This window comes from Erythrolamprus reginae, chromosome 12 (genome assembly GCF_031021105.1).
Source record: "Erythrolamprus reginae isolate rEryReg1 chromosome 12, rEryReg1.hap1, whole genome shotgun sequence".
Taxonomy (NCBI): domain Eukaryota; kingdom Metazoa; phylum Chordata; class Lepidosauria; order Squamata; family Dipsadidae; genus Erythrolamprus; species Erythrolamprus reginae.
The window spans coordinates 13,237,749-13,263,496 of NC_091961.1; the positions used below are offsets into that span (position 1 = coordinate 13,237,749).

General features: G+C 38.4%; 2 protein-coding genes across 5 annotated transcripts in view; one reads left to right on the top strand and one right to left on the bottom strand.

The window, feature by feature from the left end:
• The first annotated feature begins 7,405 nt into the window (after positions 1–7,405).
• Positions 7,406–13,043, top strand: BRF2 (BRF2 general transcription factor IIIB subunit). Of its 3 annotated transcripts, none has more exons than XM_070765456.1 (5): positions 7,406–7,553; positions 8,774–8,936; positions 9,167–9,226; positions 10,979–11,300; positions 12,094–13,043. In XM_070765456.1, exons 2-5 carry the CDS (start codon positions 8,783–8,785, stop codon positions 12,791–12,793), a joined length of 1,236 nt encoding a protein of 411 aa, XP_070621557.1. In that variant the 5' UTR covers positions 7,406–7,553; positions 8,774–8,782; the 3' UTR covers positions 12,794–13,043. The 3 variants fall into 3 exon arrangements, with proteins under 3 accessions (XP_070621557.1, XP_070621558.1, XP_070621559.1); XM_070765457.1 differs by having other exon boundaries at positions 7,482–7,737; XM_070765458.1 differs by lacking the exon at positions 7,406–7,553 and adding an exon at positions 7,759–7,811.
• A 1,203-nt stretch (positions 13,044–14,246) lies between these two features.
• The window catches only part of ADGRA2 (adhesion G protein-coupled receptor A2), a 154,252-nt gene continuing 142,750 nt past the window's right edge, over positions 14,247–25,748 (bottom strand). Inside the window, exons 16-19 of one of the 2 annotated variants that reach the window (XM_070765454.1) lie at positions 25,525–25,648; positions 23,075–23,220; positions 22,314–22,403; positions 14,247–21,232 (exon numbers count right to left, since the gene is read on the bottom strand). In XM_070765454.1, the coding sequence (XP_070621555.1) occupies positions 20,002–21,232; positions 22,314–22,403; positions 23,075–23,220; positions 25,525–25,648 (1,591 nt within the window). In that variant the 3' untranslated portion in view covers positions 14,247–20,001. Of the gene's footprint in view, positions 21,233–21,437; positions 21,631–22,313; positions 22,404–23,074; positions 23,221–25,524; positions 25,649–25,748 lie in introns of those variants that run through there. The other variant, XM_070765455.1, reaches the window with a different exon arrangement.

Here is a 25,748-nt window from a genome sequence, read left to right on the forward strand (position 1 = left end):
GAAATGAACAAACTTAAATATCTGATAAGTTGCTCAAACCTCAGAATAGTCATTGATAACTTAAATTCCATCAAGAAAACTAAACAGGACATATTGATGGGAGAGAGTCAACAGTATCATTTTTTTTAAACTCTGGAAGCTTTGAGCTGTATTTCTGATGTAAAGATTTTGAATTGTCATGCTTTTCCACAGTTAACTTCTCTTTCCCCAGAAGTAGAGAAAGGTAGCCTGATCTATTTGTTGCAGTAATTACTGGAGTACATAAGAGATCTACATTATCTTTCCACAATAAATAGCCTATTTTGTTTCTGATAAAGATTAATGAAAAACATTCGCATTTTCAACATATAGTTCATCCAAGGTTTATAGAAAATAGATCAAACTTCCTTTTTCCTGTGAAAATAATAATATATGGTAAAGCAGGAAGAATAAATATAGAACTTTTAAATCTTGTGAACTTTTTAAATGGAAGTTAGAGGTTTTTACTTCTAAAGCAGGGCAATGAATATATGGGTGAGATGTGCCTTGAAAAAGAATGCATACTCCAGATCTAGTAATATTTTATTCTGGATGTAGTGGGAAAATCAAATTTTCTATGCATATTTTAAAACTTACTCTGAACTGGATACCTTTCTTTTTATGATTTACAACAAATCCATTGTTGTGTTATTACAGAATATTTAATCTATTTAAAATTTTAAATTCTGTCTTAGAAGGTAGAAACCACATTTAGAGATACCAAGGTACTTTCCAGAGTTACACAATCTACACACGCTTAGCCACTCAACTCTACTACAGATTCATAATAGTTAGCAATCACAGCTAGCTGATTACATCCAAGTATCTGCAGCAATCCAAGTATTGTTTAGAGCAGGGGCCTTCAAACTTGCCAACTTTAAGACTTGTGGACTTCAACTCCCATATAGATATTCTGGGAGTTGAAGTCCACAAGTCTTAAAGTTACCAAGTTTGAAGACCTCTGGTTTAGAGACATTGAAGAATCTTAATCATTTGCTATAGCTGTTGTTTATTATCTTCCTATGCACTTTAATGAAGGCTCTGTTTGGCACTGAACAGTTCTTCAGTCCTCTTATTATACTTAGTCACCAAACTGGATTACAATATAAGATTACAGGCTATATTTACTAACCAGTGTATTTGCCACTCTAGCAATCACCAAAGAGCAGAATAGCTTAGGCAGCTATAGTCCTCATGTTTTGAGAAGCAGTGTAGTTTGTATGACTTGTCAATTCATTCATAACCTAATTACATATTTTAAGATTTGGTACAAAATGAGTAATCTATTTGAATGTCAGATTCTGAGGGAGGAGGAGATCATACTCTCTGTTGTTGCCATAAACTGAGTGTGAAATTTGTTTAATAGATATTTCTGCATCTTCCTATGCAGTATAGTTTTAATTCTGAGGAACTATAAAAAGTTTCTTTTTGCCTCATTTGTTGGTAGAGTTAAAAGAAGCATTTTGGATTTTTCCACAAAAAAGAACATTGATGTAGCATATTGAAGGCAGTACGATACTGTGAAATTGCTGGTACTGGAGGGTGTTTTTTAAAATCAAAAGCTATTTCCCTCTGCTGGTTGTACCATAATGCAATATGCTTTTATGAAAATGCATGCAGGAATTTTTATTGTGTGTCTGATTCCAGAATATCAAATAGCTCCCATAGCACCATGTTCCTTAGAAATAAATTTCTGAAATAGACTGGAATTATATTCTAAACATGTCTACTAATAAAATGGCAGGTATCAAAACAAAAAACAAATACATGTGTTGGACAAATTTTGAGCAATTTGGGAAAATCAAAATTTAGAATCCTTAAACAGTGAATTTTAATATAAAGTTCAATAATAACATATTGTTGGTCATTGTTGAAAATTATGGGAATTGCAATTTCAGGAGAGTGCTAAATTTTCCAACCTGAAACGGGCTTTGTGCAGTTCCAAAAATTGGAAAGGTCCATTTTATGTTTAGAATGTTCCATAATAACCTTTTGTATAAGATTGATCTCAACACGCACAAAGAACACTAAATTGGGAGAAGATAGTTATAAGTCAAACCCATATATTTAATGGGTTTTAAGTGAGGCAGTTTCACATATTGTGTAACATACAACGAAGGGGTTACATCTGGGCCCAGTTGTTGCCAACTTTGTTTTCATGCCTTATATATCACTCAATATATAATGTAGAAATAACGGTGCCTTAAAAATCAGTATTTTACTGAACAATTTAAATATAATCAGTTCATATAAATTCTTAAGTTTTAATGAAACGGTTATGCAATGAATAGTTTGTCTTTCTCTATATTTAACAGAGAATTTGAATGTATGTTTATGCTTTGTTACAGTTGGTACATTGCCTGATGGTTTTTATATAAAAACCTTCAGCCTTATGAAATGTTAAAATAAAGTTATTTAAAGTTAAACAAATAATGTGTCCTTTGTTATATATTTTATGCACCGATAGACCCAAGAATGAATACGCATATTTACTGTTTAATAAATATCTGCTTAGAAAGGCTTGTATCCAACCCACCGTTTAAACGTAATTTTTTTCATATGATTGATAGAAGTGGTTAATGAAGGCAGTTTTATGAATGTGCTAAAGATTAAGAAATGAGGGAAGCAGAGCATGTGGGAAAGTAAATTGAATACTTAAGCAATGCTTCATCCCTAAGCAGAGAGTTATGTGTTTCAGTTTCAATGCATTTTTGAATATATATAAATTTGCTGGGAAGTTAGAATTTTGATGGGGGGAAATACTGTACAAGTTATTGATTGATTGATTAATTGATTGGCTGCCCAACTCCTTAGGACTGGGTCGCAAACAGCAATATAAAGACAATAAACAATTTTAAGAAACTCTGAATATTAAAACTAAATTTTTACAATTTGGCAGCATGACTAGTTCTAAATAATTGTATGAAAAGTAGTTCATTTTAAAAAAAATCTTGCAGTTAAAACTCTGACAACATCCTGATAAATGTGCTTTTAAAAAATCCTGCATTGCCATATCAAAAACTGGTCCTTTGCTGTAAAGCATTCCTGCTAGAATTGGCTGAGCCCAATTTGGAAATTAATTGTAATGCTAAGTCACAGCACAGGAAGGAACTGGATTATCTGAGCAACAGTGTTCTCTGAATTCGGGGGAAGTATTTGTTTTAGTACTATGACACTATTTACTAAACATTTCACATGATACTTTGCTTTTCCAAACAACATTGTTGCTTCATATTTACAACTTTTAAAATACTTGGCTGAACTGTTGCCTACAAAAGGTTGACATACACATCTCTCTATATAAAAGCAAAAACCACTCACACATTAATCACAAAATATCCAGAACCGTAACGCCTACATGCTGGAAATTTGCGATGTATGTTCCTCTTGGCTTCTAGGTGCTCACTAACATAGGATTTTTCAAAATGATCATTGCAGCATGAGTATTTCTTATTTTATTATTAACCACCTCTGATGCTAAAGAGTTCTACTCTCCCCTTCTGCACCTAAAAAGAAATCTGATCCCAATGCAAAACACAAGCAGAGAAGTTTCGCTTTTGCTTTCACAGCAGCAAGCAGTTCTACTACAAACAGTTGAGCTAAGTCACTGACAGACTCCTTCCTGTCTCCTTCCTCCCAGAGCAAATACTGTTTGACTTTCCAAGCACCCCTCAACTTTCACACACACTGACAGGACACTAGCCAGATGAATACCGATGGATGCTGGTAGGCAGAAGCAAACACACACACCCTGGCACCAAGCACTTCTGTGGCTAGAAGAGAAAACCAGAGTCCATTGACAAAGTTATAAGTGCTGAGGTACCTGATCCCGATCTAGCCCTAGCCCTCCATGACGTTATCAAGACAACAATGATCCATGGCCCATGTAGGCCCCTCAACAGGAACTCACCCTGCATGATGGATTGCACCTGCAGCAAGAAGTACCCCCGGCTCTTTCTGAAGGAAACTCAAAGCAGAGAGGACTGCTATCCTCAGTATCACAGGGGGTCCCTGGCATACGGTAGCTTTACTACCAACATCATGACTCGATCTTGACAATCACTGGGTGGTGCTATAGAACCCCATCCTGTCTTGCATCTTCTCGACTCATAAACGTTGAATACTACAATTCCATTAAATCCATAAAATACATCTGCAAGTATATTAACAAAGGGTCTCACTAGGCAGCATTCACCATTTAAGATGTGGCTGAGGTGACAAGGTATGAGATAGGACAATACATCAGCAGCTCAGGGGCAGCCTGACACATTCTCTGCTTCTCTATTCATGAAAGGGATGCAGAGAATGTGCCTCCAGTTATGCACCTTGCCGATGTACATCTTGACAACAGCCAGAGAGTTCATTTTACTGAGGACAATGTTGAGAGGATGAATAACCCTCCAAAAACAACACTTGAGCTCTGCACAATTGATATTTTAGCAAGGACCTTTTATATCGAGAAGTTCCAATTTACTACATATGGAAAAGAAACCAGTTCTGCAGGAGGAAACAAGGGTAACCTGTACCAGATTATCCAAGGGTAAAGAAAGGTCAGGTTTTGGGTAGAGTATACACTGTCCATCCCGGTAATGCTGAGTGTTACTACCTATGTCGCCTCTTGCATGAGATCTGTAGGCCAACATCATTTACTGCACTAAAAACTGTTGCAGGGATACTTCAAGCATCCTGTAGTGCACTTGGCTTGCTGGACGACGACGCTCACTGGGATCCCACTCTGGAAGAAGCGTCCCTCTCTGACTTTCCTAACAAACTCCATCAGGTGATTGCCATCATGTTGGTTTTCTGCCAACTTGCAGACCCCCTAAAATTGTGGGAGACATATAGAGACAGTCTTGCGGAAGATGTTAGAAGGCTAATGGAGAGAGAGTGTGGAGGTGCCCAACTGGTCCTCCAAATTGTTTACAACCAATGCCTTATTCTTCTTGAGGATATTGTCATATCCATGACAGATAAAACACTCCTACAGTTCTGATTTCCACCATCTTCACGAGAGCAAGGAGCCAATACCTGAGTGAAAAGTCTTATAATACCATTCAGCTGGTGCAAGCAGTTGCTTCGAATGTTCCAAAATTAAATCAAGAACAGGAAAGCCTATGATGAAATCATGCACAGTATTGCTTCTGATTCTGGATAGTTGTTTTTACTTGATGCTCCTGATGGCACTGGCAAAATATCAATGTCTTGCTGGCCAAAATTAGAAGTAGAAGGAATAATGCTCTAGCCATTGCTTTCCACAGGAATTGCAGCTATCTTGATCGAGGGAGGCAAGAGGGCTCACTCTGCCTTCAAGTTACCTTTTCAACGTGAATCATTCTGACTCTGCACTTTGTAACATCTCTAAGCAGAGTGGCATGGCCCAGGTGCTTCGAGAAGCCAAACTTATTGTGGTGGATGAGTGCACCATCACTCACAAATGTAGTGTTAAGACTATAAAAAGGACAGTCCAGGACAATAGGAGCAGCAACCATCTTATGGGATGCTTTTGGCTGGTGACTTCAGACAGACTTTCCCTGTTGTGCCACAAGGGACACATGCAGATGAAGTCAAGGCCTGTCTCAAGTCATCCATTTTATGGATTTTATGGAGAAAGAAGTGAGTTCTACCTATCACAGGAACAAAACTAGCTAGTTGGCCATAGGCCAGTGACATGACACTTACAGAAAAAGTCACTAAGAAAACTGCCAAGCTTAATCAGTGCATTACCAAGAGTCAACATTGGCTCAAAGGCAACCAAACACTCCCAAAACGTTTACTATGCACTTTAAAGTTTGTGCTTTGCACATGAAAATTCAGCTTTTGAACATTTTGTTTCCTAAATAGAATTCTATGATCCCCTTTTCTGTGAGATTAATGGCCATGGATTGGAAACTCAAATTTTATCTTCTGGCAATGGTATGAGTTATATAAAATAGATGCATGGGACTTCTGGGCAACATGTAAACAGAATATCTGAGTTCCATTTCATTTGTGAAGGAATTAATCCATAATTGTTTATAATTCTAAGGCTTAACCTAATCTGGAAAATAAAAACAAGTCCCAGTAAAAATGCAATGGCAAATCACCATTTTAACGCTAAAACATGCAATTCTCAGGACCTATGTTTAGTTAAAGGATGTCTCTACTTAAAGAGAAGTTTCTCTATAAGGAATTTTTGGATTTGTTTTGCTGAATGATTTGTTACAGCTATTTAGCTCCTGTAATGTATTACATTATTAAGAACGTATATTTTATCAAAGCACAGTCCTGAGGTGCTAAATATCTAGCCAGTTTTTTCAGCCAACAGGAATACAATTGACATGACTACAATTTTATTAGCACTTTTTGCTCTTTAAAAATGGGGAGTTTAATTGACATAAGAAATCTTCTTAGGATAACTGCAACCAGACCTTGAGACCAACTATGCCTAATACATGTATAATCCAGAACATTTACCTGTACAGTATTAGCACAATTGTTGTGCTAGCACAATTTGTTGATACAATAGTAACTTAACCTGGTTTAACAAATTAATCCAGTTTTCTGGTTTACTTTGCTATATTGGACCAGGTAATATGGTTAGCTTATTATGGTTAAATTATGATAGGGTTTTTAGTTTTTTTTAATATTAGATTTGTGCCTGTATAATACTGTTTTTATCGTGTTGTGAGCCACCCCGAGTCTTCGGAGAGGGGCGGCATACAAATCTAATAAATTATTATTATTATTATTATTATTATTATTATTATTATTATTATTATTATTATTAGCTTATAGTTCAATTCAGTTGACAGTAGTTCTGACTACAGTGTATTGAGCTAGAGACTTGTCAACCTTATTTAGCCAAGATTAATTTTGAATTCAGATTTAAATTTTTGTTTATCTTGAGTATAGCAAAAATCCAGTTAGCCTCCTTTGCCTACTGACCCAATGAAATATTTTGTTCTCAGAAGAAAAACGTTTATAAAGAATGAGTGATGAGGAAGGCACTACTGATTTATAAAGATGACACAGTATTGATTATGATCATAATAGATATCCAATTAATATAACAGCAATATCCAATTACTTATGTATTAAGTTTTCGAACGCCTAACTGCATAATATCTCAGCTCCTGGCATAGAACAGATCCCAAAGGGAGAAAAAAGTCCAACCTCTGAAAAGGAAGTTAAAATGTAGCATCATCTTATGATCGCTCCTGCCCACTAGGCATCCTTCACTTCGAACAAAAGATGTAGCAGGTCTCAAGAGTTCCTCGAATTTGTCTCTAGAAAGATAAAATAAGCCAACAACGCTTCAGCACTTCCCCGGAACTATTTTCCTTCATTCTTCGTTTCTCTTCGGAAACGTTGAATGGTGGTGAATTCGTTGTAGACTGGATACTGTAATGCACCGGAAAATGCATGTGTTCCAGGGAAAAGTCCCCCCCCTAGCGGTTTCCGGTTTGAGCCGAATTTAATAAAATGGAGAGAAGCTTTTTGTTTTCGGCATAGAGCGGTGAGAGGATAACCGTCCTCGTCCTCTGACTCGCAATAAGGTACGCGAATGCCCTACAGCGGCTGCTATAGGTCGGTCTTCCCGGACCAGCTGCGCTCGGTGTGGGGATTCCCACCCCCCCAGCGTTCCCGGGACCAAATGGGTTATGAAGGGACGGATGGGGGAATGTCACACGGTCTTCAAACCAGTGTTTTGGTTGGCTCTGGCTTAATTAAAAACCATAGGTTAGTATGCAGTATGCGCAATGCGGACTTGGCGTTTCAAGATCCCTAGGCAGTCCCAGCAATCTCTCTTTGGGGTATTGGTGGTTTTTGTTTGGTTTGCAAAAGGTTTTAGGCCACATCGTTCCCCTGAATCTGTGGCCTGGGGTTTCCTCTTTGTCTGCCACTAGCAATAAAACCTAATAAACAAAACGTTTTTAAATTTCTAAGGAGAAATTTGCTAAAAGTTAGAACAATGGAATAGAATGTCTTGCCTCCAGATATTGTAAACATTCCAACCCTGGAAGTTTTTAAAGAAGAGATTGGATAACCATTTGCTTGAAATGGTATAGAGCAGAGATCTTCAAACTTGGCCACTTTAAGACTTGTGGACTTCAACTCCCAGAACTCTCCAGCCAGTTATGCTGGCTGGAAAATTCTGGGAGTTGAAGTCCACAAGTCTTAAAGTGGCCAAGTTTGAGGATCTCTGCTCTATACCATTCCTGCCAGAGTGGGGGTTGGACTAGAAGATGTCCAAGGTCCTTTCCATCCCTACTATTCTGAATTCTAGTGATGTTATGATTGATTGATTGATTGATTGATTGATTTGACTTCTATGCCGCCCAATCCCGAAGGACTCAGGGTGGCTATGCCTATATCTCATGAATGCATCAGAAGATATCCTTGCTGGGATTAGATTGATGCTACCTACGTATGTGCATGTGCTCAATTGACACACAAAACTCAAGAATGATGTAGCTCGCTGAGAAAAATACAATGTATTGAAAGAATTAAAAAGTTAACATAATGATTGAGCACTGATATTAATATGTTTGCTAAGATAACAGTACTTGATTGTATTTTGAAGCATGACCATCAAATTGGTAAAACTTACTTTTTCCTAACTAGTGAGTTAATTTCTTAAGATTGCTTCAAATATATAAATTAAACAGATAGATGGAGGCAGATTTATGCAGATGGAACATGGGAAAAGTTATACAGCAAACATGTTAATTCCAATATTTTTTCAAATGTCAGTTTAAAATAATTTTGTTATCAGGCTACTAAAATGTCTACTCAAAAGAAGTGTCCAGATTGTGGCTCCCTGGAAATTGTGGAGGATTCTCACTACACTCAGAACCAGTTGGTGTGTGCAGATTGTGGCTTTATTCTAACTGAAGGACTTCTCACCACTACATATGCTGATGAAGAACATTTACACGGTAGATCAAAGAATAACAGTGGAACTAAAACGTGCTGGGATTATAAAGTTTAAGTATATTTTGGATACCTGTGATATACATAGATGAAAACATCTCTTGTGGCCTTTTACATAAACTTCTAACATTTAAACATTGAACGTGAAAAATGTATGAGTTTTAAAAAGTTGTTTGGGAAAATGTGATGTTCATTTTGTCATTTTTCCATTCTGATTTATATTTTGTCTTTCTAGAAGTGGCATATTCACGAAGTACTGGTCAAAATGAACAGCTGAGCCGCTGCTTACAGCGAGGTAAATGTTTAATATTACCAGTCAACACCTTTTGGTGCATTGTAGAAATTACTGTACTTCCCATTTGTGAAGGAGTAAAAACGAAACCATTCTGTGTTTTAAATTACCTGTATCTTTTGTTAAGGGCAGGATGATTTCCCATTTCAGATTTTTGGGAGAGCTCATTAAATCCCTTTCAGATAATGTGGAGCTGGTACCAGGTTTCTGCCAGATAGATAGGCTTTAAAATGGTCTTTATAAAATTATACAGTTATAAAATTGTTTATATAAAAAAGCAAAATTTGTTACTGCAGCAATCCTAATATACAGGTGATCCTCCATTTATGACCACAGTTGAGCCCAGAATTTCTGTTGCTAAGTGAAACATTAGTTAAGTGAGTTATGTCCCATTTTATGACTTTTCTTGCTGCATTTGTTAAGTAAATCACTGCAATTGTTAAATTAGTAACATGGTTAAGTGAATCTGGCTTCCCAATTAACTTTGCTTAACACAATATTGCAAAATATGATCACATCACCTCAGGACATTGCAACCGTCATAAATATGAACCAGTTGTCAAGCATCTGAATGTAAATCATATAACCATGAGGATACTACAATTGTCATAAATGTGAAAAATGGTCATAAGTCATTTTTTTCAGTGTCATTGTAACTTCAAATGGTCACTAAACAAACTGTTGTAAGTCAAAGACACTTAAGGGTATGCACCTAACCACCCACAATACATGCAAGTAGTACTACATAGAGGGTAACCTTATATTTGTAGTTGAACCCAGAAGTATGGCTGTAATTCATTGCAGTCATAAGTCAAGGCACGAACATACTTGATTTTTAAAACTGTTTTTTGCAGTAGTCATTAAGTAGTTGTTAAACGAATGTGATGATCATTAAGTGAATCACTTTTTTCCAATAGGCATATTTTTGCCAGAAACCAGAACACTTATTATAATTATGGGATGATGGGATGTTGCAAATAGCCATAAAAAATGGGCCAATTGCCATTTGTCCAAAATGCGATTAAGTCTTCAATGTGATAGAATAGAATAGAATAGAATAGAATTCTTAATGGCCAACTGTGTTTGGACACATAAAGAATTTGTCATATGCATATCAGCATAACTTAGAAAACAGGTCATAAGTACTTTTTGTGGGGTCTATTGCAACTTTGAACAGTCATGAAGTGACCAATCACATATGGAGGACTATCTATACAATTTTTTTTACAGACGTTATAATAAAAATTACTTCCTTGTTTTGTCTAATGAGCCTTTTATTTTTATAGTATGTATGTAAAATCCAGTTTACCAAATAAAGCTGTCTTGGTTTTGATTTTATGAGAAAAATAGACATCCATCTTAAAACAAAAAATATTTAAATTTCAACATGACTGTATGTATACATACCCATTCTGCTTTGCAAATGCCTTGAGTTTCTCCTTAAATTGATTCTGCTATCTGTTTCCAACCCCAATATATTGCTCCATTCCAGAAGATTGCTAACAGCAAATATTTATGAATTCTATCATTCGAAATGGGAATTGAAAAAAATCTCGCTGTCCTTCTTAAAACCTGACATGCAGTAATGCCATTAGAACAGAATAGTGATATTTATCCAGTACAGATTTTCTAAAACAAGAAGCTGGTGTCAAATAGTTCTTCAAAGACTACAGCCCCAGCCAGTATTGCCAGAAATATCTGGAGGGCCTTGGTATGGACATTTTGCTTAATTATCTACATTGCCTTCTTCCACAGGAATCAGACGTGTTCAGGATCTCTGCAAAGTTCTCCGACTTCCTTCTCTGTTTGAAGATACAGCTGTGTCTTATTACCAGAAGGCAATCAAATGTCCCTGCTTTGCTTTGGTAAGCTTAGAGAAGAAGGAGATAATTATAGGCTGTTGTGTTTTTGTGACCTGTAGACAGCACAACTGGCCCTTGACAATGGGCACTGTCAGCTTGCTCCTTTATGCAGACAAGGAACTATTTGCAAGAACCTACCTGCAGTTCTTGAAGGAATTAGCACTAGATGTACCAACTCTGAGCTTGATTGATCTTGTGAAAACACACCTCAATAGGTAAGATGGTTTTTTAAATACTCTTTTCTCATAAATGTCTGAACCCTTAATGTGCAGTTGTTAAAGAGTTATGTGTGGAATTAATTCTTATTATTTAAGCTTCATTTATATTTAAAACTATATTGGGTTTAAGAAAGTTCTATAGATTGAAAGTGCTGTGTAGCCATTTTGCTGAAACTAAATAGAGCTGAGTGTGGTTGATGCTCAGGAATATTTCTAGTGAACTTGGAGGTTTTCTCATACTTTGGAGGTGGAGGTCCACTTTCAGAGTATTTAGATTTTCTTGTCAGAACTTCCTCAGCTTGAACCTCTCAGTAAGAACAATCCTTAACTCCATTTATTGAGAAAGGTGTAGTTTGTTAGAAGTCAAGTCAATTACAGTAATTATTATTTAGAGCAGTGTTTCCCAACCTTTAGAAGAGATTGGGCCACTATTTGTCTGAAATAGGGTTTCCTGCCTGAACAGGAAAGACTAGAAGACCTCCAAGGTTTTTTCCAATTCTGTTATTCTATTCCTATTCTATTCTATTCTATTCTATTCTATTAATTTTTTATTCTCTTTAAAAACACACCCACCTGTAAGGAAGGATCAGATACCATAAAATTTCTGATGACAGAGCATTAGCAAGCAAAGCCTTGGTTTATTTAATCAGATGTTTTTAAAAATAATGTTCTCAGATTATATAAATTTAAATATTGCAGGTAATATTTCCAAAACTTTAAAATTAAAGCAAAAACATGACCTGTATTGATAGATTTTTTCCATATCCCCAATATATTTTGTTCCTTTCAGCTTTAAGCTTTTCCAGGAATCATCCAGCATCCCAGCCAAATTTCTGGAAGACAAGGATAAACTGTTGGCAAGGACAATCCAGATAGTGGAGCTTGCCAGTGAGACATGGCTAGTGACTGGTCGGCACCCCATCCCCATTGTGATGGCAGCAGCCTTCTTGGCATGGCAGTCTTTGCGACCTGTTGATCGCCTTGCTTTCACCCTTACAAAGTTCTGTAAGCTTACTGGCATGGACATGCCACGACCAGCCCCCAAAAGACTGAAGGAATTGCATAATATCCTCCTTCAGATGGCCTCTCAACTAGGCTGGTTGCGAGGCCTCAAAGTGGACCGGAGGACTGTGTCGAAATACACTGGAGACTTGCTGCAACATCGCCGTGTGCTTCTACGGGCGGCTTTCCGCATGGTGGATACCACAGAAGACCATGAGCCTGAGAACCTCACAGCACCATCAGACCATCAGCCGATAAAACCAACCGCTGCTTTGACAGAAGAGGCTTCTGTTGCTGGGAAGAAGCGAATGCCTTTGCTTCCTCCTTGTATCCTGAACCCAACAAAGAAGCCTCGACCCAGCAATCCAGACCCTGAAGGTCCAGCTATCACAGGGGATGAGCCCATTTTAGACAGTGAGATTGAGCAATACATCCGGACTCCAGAAGAAACAGAACTGTTTAGCAAAGTGCAAGTTCGCCTGTACTAGTGAAGGTATTTAGTGAGTGTTAAAAGCGTGTAGTCATGGATGACGGGTTGGGTTTCTTATATTTATAGTCCATAGTCCCAGACGTATTTCCATCCTGAGATTAAATGAAAACCTTGTGTTCAGGAACAAACAACCTTGTATCTTAATGGTTTTTTGCAGTTTGTTGCTTTGTATGCATTAGTTGGGATTTTCTGAATTCACAGTACCAACAAACGTAGAAGGTTATAATAAAGATTGGGGAAAGCAGCAATAGAATATGAGCTATAATTCTTTTTGCTAGATGTTGGAATATACGTAATTAATAATTTTCTTAAAGGCTGTTCTTTGGCCCTGATGTGTGTTGGTGAACATGCTAATACGCTTCTACATTTTTAATCCTGAACATCAGAAAAAAATGATTTAATCTTACTACATTGAAGTTTAATGATCTGCATCAGATACACTCCTGGTTTATTTTTCTTCTTATGTTTTGAATTGGATTGTCCTTCTATCTAGTTCAAACATTGCTTTGCATGTCATTTTAGAAATTTCCTATGTGAGTCTGATAACACTGAGATAACACTGTAAACATTGAGCCTTGGTGGTGCAGTGGTACTGCAAGCTGCTTCTGGTGACTGGTGGCTGAAGTTCACCAGTTCAAATCTCACCAGGCTCAAAGTTGACTCATCCTTCCATCCTTCCGTGATTGGAAAAATGAGGGCCCAGATTGTTGGGGGTGATATGCTGACTGTAAACCGCGTAGAGAGGGCTGTAAAGCACTGTGAGGTGGTATATAAATCTAGTAAATGCTATTATTATTGCTATTGCTAAACATTCAAGTGGACTTAGATTCTGCAATCATTGACTGAGGTTGAAGGTGATATAAGTAGTGTAGAACAGGGCATATTGTGATCTATACACCTGTATCTGTGTGTGGGTGGGCGGGGAGGAATAAATATGATAGTGCATGCCATAATGTTGTAATGCAAATAGGCTAATTATCCTATGCATAAATGGGATGGAATCAGAATAGCCCTTTAAATCTTATGAATGAAACTCCACTCTTCAGCTTTTGTTTTCCCCCCTTGTTATTTGGGTAGTGCCTACAACCTTTTGTGGTTGACTTCAGCTATATGTGTAAAAAAGCTGTAATAGAAAGATTTGAGATGAATTGGCCCAGTTGGGATAATGAAGATCTTTTGAATGGGTGCACAAGTTGGGCTTTTCCAGCCCTCATGAATAGGTAGGTGAGAGAAAACCATTCATTAAGAGTGTACAGGAGATTCGCCTCCTATCCCCAGAGTCTGAGATGACCGATATAGTTGCTTGAATGGCTGTTCGCCTCTCACAGATTTTTTAAGTGTTGAGTAAGTGAGTTCCACTGCTTGGAATCAGTATAGAAGTTTGAAATATTAAAAGTGTGTAGATTGGGATGGCAAAGCATGGGTAGAACATAAAAGCAATGCCTAGTTCATTGGATATTGCAGTTCTTTTAATATATTAAACATGAAACATCTGCTAAAAACAGTTCATTTGTATAAAATGCAAACACAACAAAAATGTATTAAATGCTTTCTTTGGCACAGCTGTCTCTCAAAGAGCTCTGGTTTTGATATGTCATTTGCTCAAAATGTAAACCAACAAAAGAAAGGGTAGTTATACAAAGTTTTCCCCAATAGTAATATTTCATTCTAGCAAGCATATATAACAAGTTCAGCATTGCCAATATCATGTGGGTTGTAATACTGCCATATAAAATAGTTAAGGCTCTATTAAACATCATACATATGAAAACCAAGAAGTTTGAGAGAAATGACCTTCTTCAAATGAGGAGGATTAAGTGCTTTTATGGCTTTTCATGGCTATTGCTTTCCAGAAGTCTTAGGAAATTTCAAGGTTGGCCTAAGGCTGCCTGGCTTGTGAAACCATACAGCCTCTGTGGTTCTGTGGAGGTAGGTTTTGTGGAGTAGGTTTTCTCTTTTCTGGCAAGGAGGGCTGTGAAAACCTGGCTCTTCTGCCCGCTATATAGAGTGAAGAGTTTCTCTTTATCATTTTAAAGAAGCATGGTCTACATCAGTTTAATAAATGAGTTAATTAAGCATTATGCAGCAGTAAAAATGAAATCAACACAAAGACACACACACACATGGAAGAAGAAGAGATTTGTAGTATTTTTGCATAGAACGACTTAAGGAAAATTTTCCATCTTGGATGAAAATGCTATTACAAGCGCTGCCCTTTGGGTATTCAGCAGTGAATACCACTGTTGCTAACTTATGTCAATCCTAGACATAATACTAAGTCAATACTGCGGTTGTTGCAAGGGAGGCTTCTGGGATTGCAAGAATTCTGGCCAAAATTTTTTCACTGGAATGGAAAAATTCCAAAGAATATTGGGTGCTGTGACCTTCGTCTTGATGGACTTTCTCCTTCAAGTAAGGAATTTTGCATTTCTCCAATATTCTGTTGCAAATAGCAGCCTCCTACAAGTGTAATCTTAATTTATAAATCCAATACAAAAGTTAGTTATGTCTGTCTCTGTAAACAAAACAAGGCAATGATCCTAAATAACTAAGGGATTTAAGCCAACACCTTCCCTCAGACTTAGAAAAAAAATTGGACCCCATTACCTTGCTACATCTTTCATAAACATGGGTGTGGTATTTGTAAGATCCCAGTCTTTTGCTTTTGATTGTCCACAAAATATTCCTTGTTGTTTTGTTGGCTAGTACATGAGATAATTGCACAATGAAAGGTTGATTTTAAAGGAGCAACATGCATTTCACTCCCCTTTTTACCCCAGCTGGGTTATATGCATTCTTTCAAATACTTGGAAGTTCAGCTGTTCTTCAACTATCTTTGTTGTTGTTCCATTCAGTTTCAGTGAACTGACGTTATCATTTTGACATGAATAAAAAAAGCCTCTGCTGAGTGTATTGTATAAACAAATATGATATGCCCCATTTCATGGGCCAAACCCTATTTATGAGCTTCATGCTATCAAGAACAAATATATGTACTTTAGAATTATTTTAAAAAGAGTACCAACTACTTAGGTGGGAAGGTTTGCTTGATTGTCATTGTATTCACACAGTTTACTTAACCTCATAAGTGAAGTAAAGAATTTTCTGGATTTGGCAATAGATTAGCAATAAGAAAATAATCTAACCAAATCAATGCTGTAGTATACATCCTAGTTTGCATCCTACTATATTTGGGAAATTTAAATTTCCCAAATACAGAAGGAAGGGAGCAAAATATTTTTGTTGATATTAAGACTTGGATGTTTAAGACCAAATGGATTGGGGAAAGAAAAATTAATTTGGCCTTTCTTGGCTTGGTATCCTCTAAAAACATTGAGATTCAACTAAAGGAATCTCAAAGCAGAGTCATCTTTATGTAGACTTATTTTAAGCCAGAAATGAAAGAGGATAGATGCACAGCTTCTGCAGAAGAATGGATTTCTTAGTCTGCACTGTTATCTATTAATCCAGTGATGGCGAACATATTTCACAGGTGGCACGCGGAGCCATATCTGCTGGCATGCGAACTGTTGCCCTAGTTCAGCTCCAAAGTGCATGTGTGTGCCAGCCAGCTGATTTTTGGCTTGCACAGAGGCTCTGGGATGGCGTTTTTGGCTTCCAGAGATGCTCCCGGGGAATGAGGGAGGGCGTTTTTACCCTCCCCGAACTCCAGGGAAGCCTTTGGATCCTGGGGAGGGCAGAACACAAGCCTACTGGGCCCACCAGAAGTTGGGAAACAAGCCATTTCGAGCCTCCAGGGGGCGGGGGGAGCTGTTTTTGCCCTACCCAGGCATTGAAGTATGGGTGTGGGCACTTGTGCATACGCACTAGCACATGCCCACACTCTCTCGGCACTTGACGGAAAAAAGGTTCGCCATCACTGCCTTAGTCTATTCACCAGTTCCTCCAGAGAAAAGGGTACAAGGTCTTCCCTAACCAAAATTTCTATCGTTAGGGCAGTTGCTAAGTGAACCATGCCTGATTTTATGAGCTTTGTTGCCCTGATTGTCAAGCAAATCGTTGCACTTAAATGAACCACACAGAGTATCCAACTTCCCTCATTGATTTGGCTTCTCGGAATCTGGCTGGGAATGTTAGAAATGGCAATCGTATGGGATCCCAAAGGTCCTTTTTCAAGAGGCAACTGGACTTCCTGGCTTCTCTTTGAAAACATTTTGCTTCTCCTCCGAGAAGCCTCTTCAGAGCTGAATAAGCTGCTTGAGTGAGAAACAAATGAAAACCAAAGAAGGTCTAGTTGCCTCTTGCAAAAGGACCTTTAGGATAATCATGACTTGGAAGACTCAGAATCTCCAACCATCGTAAATATATCCCAGTTTTCAAGCCCAATTTGCCCATTTGACCATGGGGGTGCATGATAACTGTGAGGGTGAAGATTGGTCATAATTTATTTTTTTCCACTGCTGTTGTAATTTTGAATGGTTGCTAAATGAATGGTATAAGTTGAGGACTACAGTATGTCCCTTTTGAATTCAGTCCCCCCCCTCCCCTTTAAAAGATGCTATCATAATTCCCCTTTAGCCAAGGCAGAAGTCCCTTAAACTTTGAAATGCTAGAAATATGACCACCTCACAAAATGTCTGTCGGCCCATTTGTAAATTCTCAGAAGGACTGCTGTGGTGGTTGGGCCAGTTTGAAATTCCCATTTACCAAGCAAGAATACTCTTTTCATCTTTTGTTCTAAGAACATGGCCACATTTTCAGCAGCAAAACATTGCCATTGTCTTCTTCTACGAGGGCCCTGCCTGGCCAACAGGGACACTTCTGGACATAAAAAACATGACCAAAGCTAGCAGTTTGCCCACAGCCTACCAACTTTCTGTGTAAAGTATTGCTTTGATTTTAAAAAGCAGAATAGGAAATCTTGAAGATATTGAGGCACGTCTACGAATCCCATGTTGAGGTTCCTGAAGCAAATGTGACATTCCAGGAAGAAAATAATCTCATTTGTGGCATCTCCTGATCTTTCCTCAACTGGTAATATCACAGATGCATTGCTACATACTTGAAATTGTTATCAACTCAACAAGGAATTTTTTTTTCTTCAACTGAATTTTTCATATCTCCTGGAGGGATTTATTCTTGAGCGTGGCATATGGTATATAAGCAGTGTCCCTATACTATTGGGTGCAGGGTAATTAAAATGCCAACAAACAGAATTACAAGCTCGATTCTTTCCAACATTACTGGAAACTGCCTTCATTCAACTCTTGTTGACACAACAGATTCAATCTGGGGATCGCTGCACAATTCTGTGAAACAGTTAATATATTGGAAAGAGGCCTTGGTTTTTTTAATGTTTTGTCACATTTACATAAAGATAAAGGGAATGTCCCCAAGGTGCTTAAAAAATAATATTTCATAGCTTCCCAAATCCTTAAAGGATTAATGTAATTCAAGCCTCTAAGGCTTTTTTCTTGCCAATTTTAACTATATTCTAAACTTTTTTTCTTATTCTTTTTTTCCTGTTTTCCTTGCTTTCCTTCATATGCTTTCCTTCATATAGTGAGGGGTTATGGGCTTTCTTTAAAAACAATACGATTTTAATAAAATGATTCATGTGCACATGGCAAAAAACTATTTCTGAAGCAAGAAGCCCATTGCTTTACTTTTAGACAGAGGAAAATCTCTCTTATAGGAGCAGGAATCCACGTGTTCAGGTGCAGGGCTGTCCTCTGCAGTTTTTATAACTGTCCATAATAAATTCGTTGCCATTTTTAATCCATTACAATAATTAAAACATCCCACTCTTGTAAGCGTTGGGCTTTGCTTATCCCTAGTTAAGAACAATACAATTGTGTTTCACTTTTTCCAATGGATCAAATTTACTAGTTAAACAGTGCAGCAGCTGCATGTATTTCAGAGGCTTCTATGTGGCATGTTAGCTGCGTCATGCCTTTAATGAGGCTTCGTGGGGCATATTTTCCACACAGCTGTTAAACAGACCTCAAGGCTTGCTTCCAACTTTGAACGTGAGGAGTGACTTGACTTGGAATCACAGAAAAGGGTAGAACTGTCTGAGTTTTTGTTCAGTCTGTTCCCCGCCTAACATTCAAAGTTGGAAATAAGCCTTCGGGACTGTTTAGCAGCTGTGTGGCAAATGTGCACCAAGAGCCTTAGCAATGAGAACCCAAACTAATAATCTGTTCCAATTCAGTTCCATAGCAGATAACTTGAAAGGTGGGCTTGTTGATAGCTTCTGCTTGAAAGTGCTATTAAAAAGATTTTATACAAAACATGTCAAGCTCAGAACAGCTGTTCTGAACCTTACCTGAAATAATTTGCTCTATAAGTGTTTCAATCCTGAAACTTATCTTTTGAATTGAGAACTCCTCTAGAGCAGCATTCTGATAAAATCTGAACAAGCCACTCCAAAGTTGACAATTGTTCTGAACTCTTGATGTTTGCATACCTCTACTGTTAAGCATCTTTGGGCAATGATGCCCAACAAATCATAATCTTCCCGAGTCCCTTCCTTAAGAAAGACTAAAGAAGACTAAGGATTGTCACCTAAGCATGCACCATTGGACAATTAATAGTGCACTTCTTTCTGTCTTGTGGCTTTTTCCTTGACAACTCTACAATCATTCATTAGATTCATCAAAATTAAAATTAGATATCTGCATAGCTTTGAATGACTGGGAAGAACTTCCCTTGTTTCACACAACATGAGTTATTTCGCATAAAGCATGTAGAGACTTTCCAATGAATAGCAAATTTGTCTATACATATGTACACAGCATATTAGAAGTCTTAGCTAATAGACCACTATCTTCCTCAGAATGGTGTACAGAAAGGGACATGAAGGAGAGAGACCATATAATCACAAGAACAGATGATTGTCTCTTGCTTTACAACTTTGGCACCTTGGCTGATTGTGGCTTTCGGCCCATTGTCTGGAGGAAAACGTTCCCTGGCACGAAGAACAGCAACTTCACCCGATACATAAGTGAAATGTGCTGTGATTCCCATGACAGGACAGAACAATCTCCCTACTCCATCTACTCAGGAGGATCAACGGGGGGCATGGTTCTTGCCCACCCATCTCATATTATCTAAGCCTATGTAGTGCATAAGAGTGTTCTCTTCACTGAGTCTGGTAGGCTGGGGCTACAAGGGTAACCTGCAGCTTCCTACCTGAGTTGGTGTTGCTCTAGGATCCCAGTTGCAGAGGTCTTTGGCCCTTTCCTACACTGTGGTCTCACTCTTCCAGAGACCTGTTTTCATGCTGCTTGCATTGTCAGCACCGCTGAGATTAATGTCATACTTGCTTCCCTTTAGGACCCCATTCTGGTTGGCTGCATTGAATGGGAAGGAGCGCCTCTTAGTCTCTCTTTCTACAGAGGGGTTGGCCTGATGCTTAAGGTTGTCTCTGCTGGCACTTCTCCTCTGGCCTTGGCCAAAATCTGCAGACTGGGGGTCACCACTGCCATCACTTAAGTCTGACTGCGTCAGGGTGGATTCCAGAGTCACTACTTTCCCTTGGTTCTGATTGTTCAAGGGGCTATTTCGGCTGCTTTGGTAACTCTCTGAATGACTGTTTTGAAGGCTCCCACTCTCACTAGTAGGATGCTCTGAGGAAGGTCCACGCATTGCCTTCAGGCGCTGATGCTTCCCTTCACGATAGAGTTTAGTTCTGCTTTTATGGTGCCTGGTGCGCCCATGGAGATTGTTCGTATACCTGGTTGAGGGGGCACTCTTACTGTTGGAAGGCTCTGCTTCCTCATAGCAGGCAGTTGTTACAGGGTTACTATCTGGTTGGGCAAGGGCTACTTGCAAATTGTTGAGTTTGCAGGGCCCTGGGGTTGAAATTGTGCTGGTAGGGGAAGATGAAGACTTAATGGACGGAGCTACTTCTGGGTTGCAGCCAATGAAGACTTGTGAGCCATCTTCAGCACCCGCTCCAGTGTGCCCATAAGCCTGCATAGGTAAAGCATTCCTGTAAGATGGGCAACAGGTAATCCATAAATTCTGTACATCTCCGCGCTGGGCACAGTGGTAGATAAAAATGAACACTCCTAAGGCTCCAGCAGTGACTCCATAGAGGCAACTGAAGACAACCTTCAGGAGGAACCAATGCTGAGAGACTGCCATTGCTCCAAATGTCCATAGAGTGAGGTATAGGAAATGGGTGATGATAAGGGCCCAGAGTTGCACCCCTAGAGAATATACACCATCAACATCAGCAGCATGGGCGCTGGAATTCAGGATGACTGAAAGTGACCCTGAATCGGTTAACAGGTTGCTACTGCCTGCAAAGCGCTGCCTTGTTTCCAAGGGTTTGGGTATTTCTTTGGGATCCTGAGCTTGGCACTGCAGACTGATTCCGGCACACAGGAAGTAAATCCAGGTGATGAGCAGAATGAAAGCTGCAGGCACATAGAATGCTCCAATGCTTGGTCGGCAAGCCAGCCAGCAGCTGAGTGAAGAAAAAAAGGTTGGCCACATTATGAATAGCTAACAAAGCAGGAACATCTTTGCTCCTGTTCTTCATGACAAACATACACTCTCGGGTATAGTACAACTCACTGCGGGACAAGAGTTATAATAATAGTGAAGAAATGTTGGGATCGTTAAAGAATAATTAAAGAAAGATGCCAAAAAGGGACAAAATGAAAAATAAATGACAAAAATTGAAATAATGTTTTAATTATTTTAAATTATTCAATTGAATTGTTGAATTGTCCTGTGGTGAGTTGTCCCATGGCCAGTTGGCCACAACAAATTCACCATAGTGAGTTGGCTGCGGCAAGTTGTCCAATTCAATACAATCTTTTGCCTATCTCGACGAAGGCAGCCAAAGGGAGACTCTGGAAACTACAGATATGCAGGAAAGAAGATGTTACTGTAATGCTTGTAGCCCAAAATACTTAAACCATATGTCTCTATTCAGATAACCTATAGAATAGAATGGCTAATGCACACCTTGTCCTTTCTGAAATGTGGTAAGATGGGGTCTGAAGGATAAGATTATGTAGTATTTATGGGACAAGGAAGTGGGGATTTAGGAGGAACACATTTAATCCTCAAGAGATCTTCAAATGCTTAAAAACAACACTGGGGATTTCTCCCCCCCCCCCCCAGTTTTTGGATCCATTCATGCAACTGAATACATAAGTGCAAGTAGATACAGTGCACCAACAATAAGGTGGATGGACTCAATTGTGGTGGTCATGGGTACAGTCAGGGGTGGGCTACTGCCGGATGGGGGGTAGCAAAAATGGAGGCCCACCCCAGAGCACCCAATTTGCACTGAAAGATGTTGAAAGAAAATGAAGGGTGTCTTGCATAAGCCAAGCCCATAGTGTAGTAATAAAAATTTTGGTAGCCCTTCACTGGGTACAATGATGGAAGATCTGAAAGACTAGATTGGGGATAGATCATCCTGAAGATCATCTATCTTATGGCTGTTAAAAGTCAATGCCAACTTGATGACTCGTATGTTCAAGTAGGATCACAATAATGATCTTTGGATCAAATTGGATGTTGCAAATACTTACTACGAGTCCTGATCTCCATAATTGTCAATACGAACTGCTGCTGTAATCCCGCAGATGATCAAGGGAATCCCTCCAGCAATCAGGTAGAACCTGGAAAGAAAACCAGAAAATATCATGAAGAATTCATCCTATGAATTAGAGCGAGTTGGGTATCTATTAGAGATATAAGATCTAAATCATAAACTGGATGCAATAATCATAGGTTAGGCTCATACAGCATATTTTGAATTCAAACAAATACTAATAATACTAATACTAATAATACTAATAATAATAATAATAATAATAATAATAATAATATATTAGATTTGTATGCCACCCCTCTCCATAGACTTGTTGTTTCTACATAGCCTTCCTTGCATTTTGCATGTATGCTCAATTGTTTCTTCGTGTTTTTGGTATGAGTTGAGTATAAAAACCATCATAGAAAATTTTTCCAGTTTTATTGTTGTTTTATTCATTTGTTCATTTAAGTACTAATTTTCTCATTTCCTGCCCTGCTTTGAGGGGAGAAAAGAAAATGAGGCCCCAACAGTGTTACAGCCTGTTGCAAGGAATCAAACAATGATTAAATTCCCACCACACATAGTGTAACTATCTACTATACCCAGTTAAATGGGTATATAAATACCTATTCGCCTACAAAAGAAATCTTAATTAAATATGACTTCTTTTGTAGATTAATCATGTCAATCCTCATCCACTCCCTGCAACCTTCAAGTGTGTTATAACAAGTTCTATAATTCCTACTTCCTTAATACCGTAGCATTGGGCGAGGGGCAGGCTGAGTTGGTTCCCCTTCCTGCTGTTGAGGTGCCTTCCAGGTGGATGCCTTGTAGATCACTCGGGCCATCACTGCCATCCACAGAAGAGTAGACAAGGATGAATAATGGAGAATGATGGCAACCTGGAGAAGGGAGGGGATGTGGAGAACAAAGTGGAACTCAATAAGAATTACTACAACTTCTAGGACTTCACTTGTGGGATTATATATCCCCTATATGTCTGAGGAGATACTGTATTTCAAAGGTGGGCAAATTAAAACAAAAACCTTTTAGATGTGTTTTAGTTGATCCTTAAACCACCTGCTTGAGTGGTATGGGAATCTCAAAAAATTTGGAGGGTCATCAGCTTCCCAATTTTGCCTCAATGGTAAAGTAGCTAAGGATGGATAAGCACATGGATTTGCCCTTAAATTAGTGTCCTCAGCTACCTAGCAATGTATCTTTTGTAAAGTTGGGCTGATCACTGACGAAGGTGATTCTGTTAAAAGTGAAACAGTTTGGTAATAGAGATGGTGGTTTTCATCTGTTCATTTGTTCCTTACCAGGCAAATAGGTGGCAACGTGTCTCCTGCAACTAGAGGTACATAGAAAGGGGGTTTTCCCAAACGGCTACTGGACTTTGTCTTTTATTTTTTCCTTTGAAAATGTTTTCAAGAAGCATCTTGGATGAGAATCAAAACATTTTCAAAGAAATAAAAATCCAAGGAAGTCCAGTTGTCTTTTAGAAAAAGCACCTTTGGGGCAATTATGGCCTAGATCAGTGATGGCGAATGGGTGCCATAGGTAGCACGTGGAGCCGTATCTGCTGGCATGTGAGCCTTTGCCCTAGCTCAGCTCCAACGTGCATGTGTCTGCCGGCCAGCTGATTATTGGCTTGCACAGCGGCACTGGGAGGATGATTTTGGCTTCCAGAGAGTCTCCATGGAGATGGGGAAGGGCGTTTTTACCCTCCCCGCTCCAGGGAAGCCTTTGCAGCCTGGGGAAGGTGAAACACAAGCCTACTAGGCCCACCAGAAGTTGGAAAACAGGCTATTTCCAGCCTCCAGAGAGCCTCTATGGGATTTTCACCCTCCGCAGGCATTGAATTATGGGTGTGGGCACTTGTGCATGTGCTATAGCATGCACGTATGCTCTTTCAGAACCCAAGGGAAAAAAGGTTCACCATCACTGGCCTACATGGTTGAGAATCACTTTTAAAAAATATATATATATTTTTATAATTTTTGAAAAAGCAAGACATTACAAACAAACATTAAGAGACCAAACAAAACAGATAACATGAAAAGGAGCTACAATTGCTCCGCTCAAAAGTAGAAGTCTTCTTAATACAAAAAGGGAAAACTAATTATAGGTTAGATCAATTCAGAGAAGTAAATTCCACTATAAAACGTCACTACATAACTCATTCTTGCTAATATGTTTGACTATTTAACTTTATATTTTAACATCCTTAAACATTTTTTTTTATTCCACCAGATATAAACCATATGCCAAATGTTATAAAATTCAGATTCTTCTTGGTTATTTAACCGCCTCGTCATCATATATAACTGTGCACATTCAATAATTTTCCTAAATACCTCTTCTTCTTTCGGTGTTTCCATTTCTTTCCATCTTTATGCAAAAACAATCCTAGCAGCTACTAAAATATGAATTATTAAGTAATATATTTCTTTTTTATATTTATTATTTGCAATGCCTAATAGAAAAAATTCTGGTGTCTTCCTAATTTCTTGTTGCGTAATTTCTCTTAACCATCTTTTCACCACATTCCAATAATTCTTTGCTTTTGGGCAAGTCCACCATAAATGGTAATATGTACCTATTTCTTTTTTACACTTCCAACAATTAGGTGATTTACTAGGGAACATTTTCGAAATTCTATTGGGTGGCAAATGCCATCTATAAAACATCTTAATTTGATTTTCTTTGAAAGAAACTGATTTGGTTATTTTCCAATTGTGTGTCCAGACCTTTTCCCAAGTGTTTAAATCTATTTCTTTACCTAAGTTTCTTGAGAATCTCTATAGACATAACTACAATAATATACAAATCTCTATAGATGTAACTACAATTATATATATACAATAAATATACTTTTTAAATATATTTATACTCATATTTATTGATAAATGGGGTGCTGAAGTACACCTATCAATTCTCGGAATTTCAGGGGCATATGTGATGCAATGTTATGTGATTTTGATGCGATGGGAGTTTCTGTCTATCCCATGTGGAAGTTGACAGATTTGGAATAAGGAAGAAAGGGCTGGACTAGTTCCACATTGCAAAGGGAACACTGGTGTGGTCTTGAAGTCATTTTAGAACTTCTCAGTATCTCTTCTGTGGGAAGAAAACCTCTTAGTAATGTGTCATCTGACAAAACCTACAAGCCCGGATTAATCAGATCCTGCCCTCATACTCACAGCTTGGCAGATGGCTATGTACTTGGTGAGAGTGATGCCACCTGCAAACACAGCAGATGTCATGGCGATGTGAAAACAAAGATTTAACAGCATATGCCAGCACTTCTGTGCAATATGAATGGTGCTGAAAAAGAAAAAGGGGATAAGAAAGTTAAGAGATCAAACGATAGAGCTTTGCAGGCATTCAACTAAAGGTATCTCTGTTTAAAAGATAAGCAGGTGAT